At 56.2% G+C, this 908-nt stretch overlaps 1 protein-coding gene across 1 annotated transcript in view; it reads left to right on the top strand.

The window, feature by feature from the left end:
- The window catches only part of SMG5 (SMG5 nonsense mediated mRNA decay factor), a gene marked incomplete at its 5' end in the record, with an annotated part of 22668 nt that overhangs the window by 20444 nt on the left and 1316 nt on the right, over window positions 1-908 (top strand). Inside the window, one exon of the mRNA XM_010138501.1 lies at window positions 634-708. Coding sequence (XP_010136803.1) covers window positions 634-708 — 75 coding nt within the window. The remainder of the gene's footprint in view (window positions 1-633; window positions 709-908) is intronic.

The raw sequence follows: 908 nt of genomic DNA, 5'->3' as shown, positions 1-908 counted from the left end.
GCGGAGCGAGTGAGGAGTGGGCCAAGGGAGAGCTGGGCCTCGGGGCTGCCCTTGGTAAGAGGGAGGGGGGTGACAGAGCAGATCTGGCAGCTGGTCCTCCAGGTACACTTGTGGTTGCTGCCTGGCCAAGAAGTGGAGCTGCATCTTTTCATCAGTGTATAAAACCAAGCGATGCCTCTTACTGGTGCTCTGGGGCTGCTGGAAGAGCCGTCCTGCGCTATTTATTGCCCAGGTTGGCTGTAGAAAGACAAGGAGCTGCTGCTGTGAAGACAAACAGCATCTTCACAGCCTGCGTCAGGGCCGGTGGGCTGTTAAACTCGTCACACGTGGTGCTGGAGATGAGAAGGGGAGCTGATCTGAGGCGTTGGGCAGCCCTTGGATGTTGTGACAGGGTCCTGGTGTCCTGCTGTAGAACATTGACTTCAGTGTGTGTGACCCTCCCTGTGAGCTCAGCACAGGGCCGGTGGGCTCTGAAACTAGTCACACGTGGTGCTGGTGATGAGAAGGGGAGCTGATCTGAGGCGTTGGGCAGCCCTTGGATGTTGTGACAGGGTCCTGGTGTCCTGCTGTAGAACATTGACTTCAGTGTGTGTGACCCTCCCTGTGAGCTCAGCAACTCGGGTCTTTCCTTAGGTACATTCGTTGCCAGAAAGAGGTTGGGAAGAGCTTTGAGCGGCATAAATTGAAGAGACAAGATTTAGACGCCTGGTAAGGTTCCAGCATCTGGAGATGGCAGAGCCCGATTCCCAGCAGGCAGGAGGTTGTGGGGAGAGGTGTTAGCACTGGAACCCGTCACACAGCTTGCGGGGTTTGGGGCTCTCTGTGAGTAGTTATAAAATTGTCTGAAGAGAGGAGTCGGGCATCCAGAGGCTGTAAACCCTCTGCTGGGAGGAGAGGGGACAGAGCGG

The sequence above is a fragment of the Buceros rhinoceros genome, unplaced genomic scaffold (genome assembly GCF_000710305.1).
Source record: "Buceros rhinoceros silvestris isolate BGI_N320 unplaced genomic scaffold, ASM71030v1 scaffold18886, whole genome shotgun sequence".
Taxonomy (NCBI): domain Eukaryota; kingdom Metazoa; phylum Chordata; class Aves; order Bucerotiformes; family Bucerotidae; genus Buceros; species Buceros rhinoceros.
Note: the sequence above shows the minus strand (reverse complement) of the source record. Positions and strands in the feature narration are given on the sequence as shown.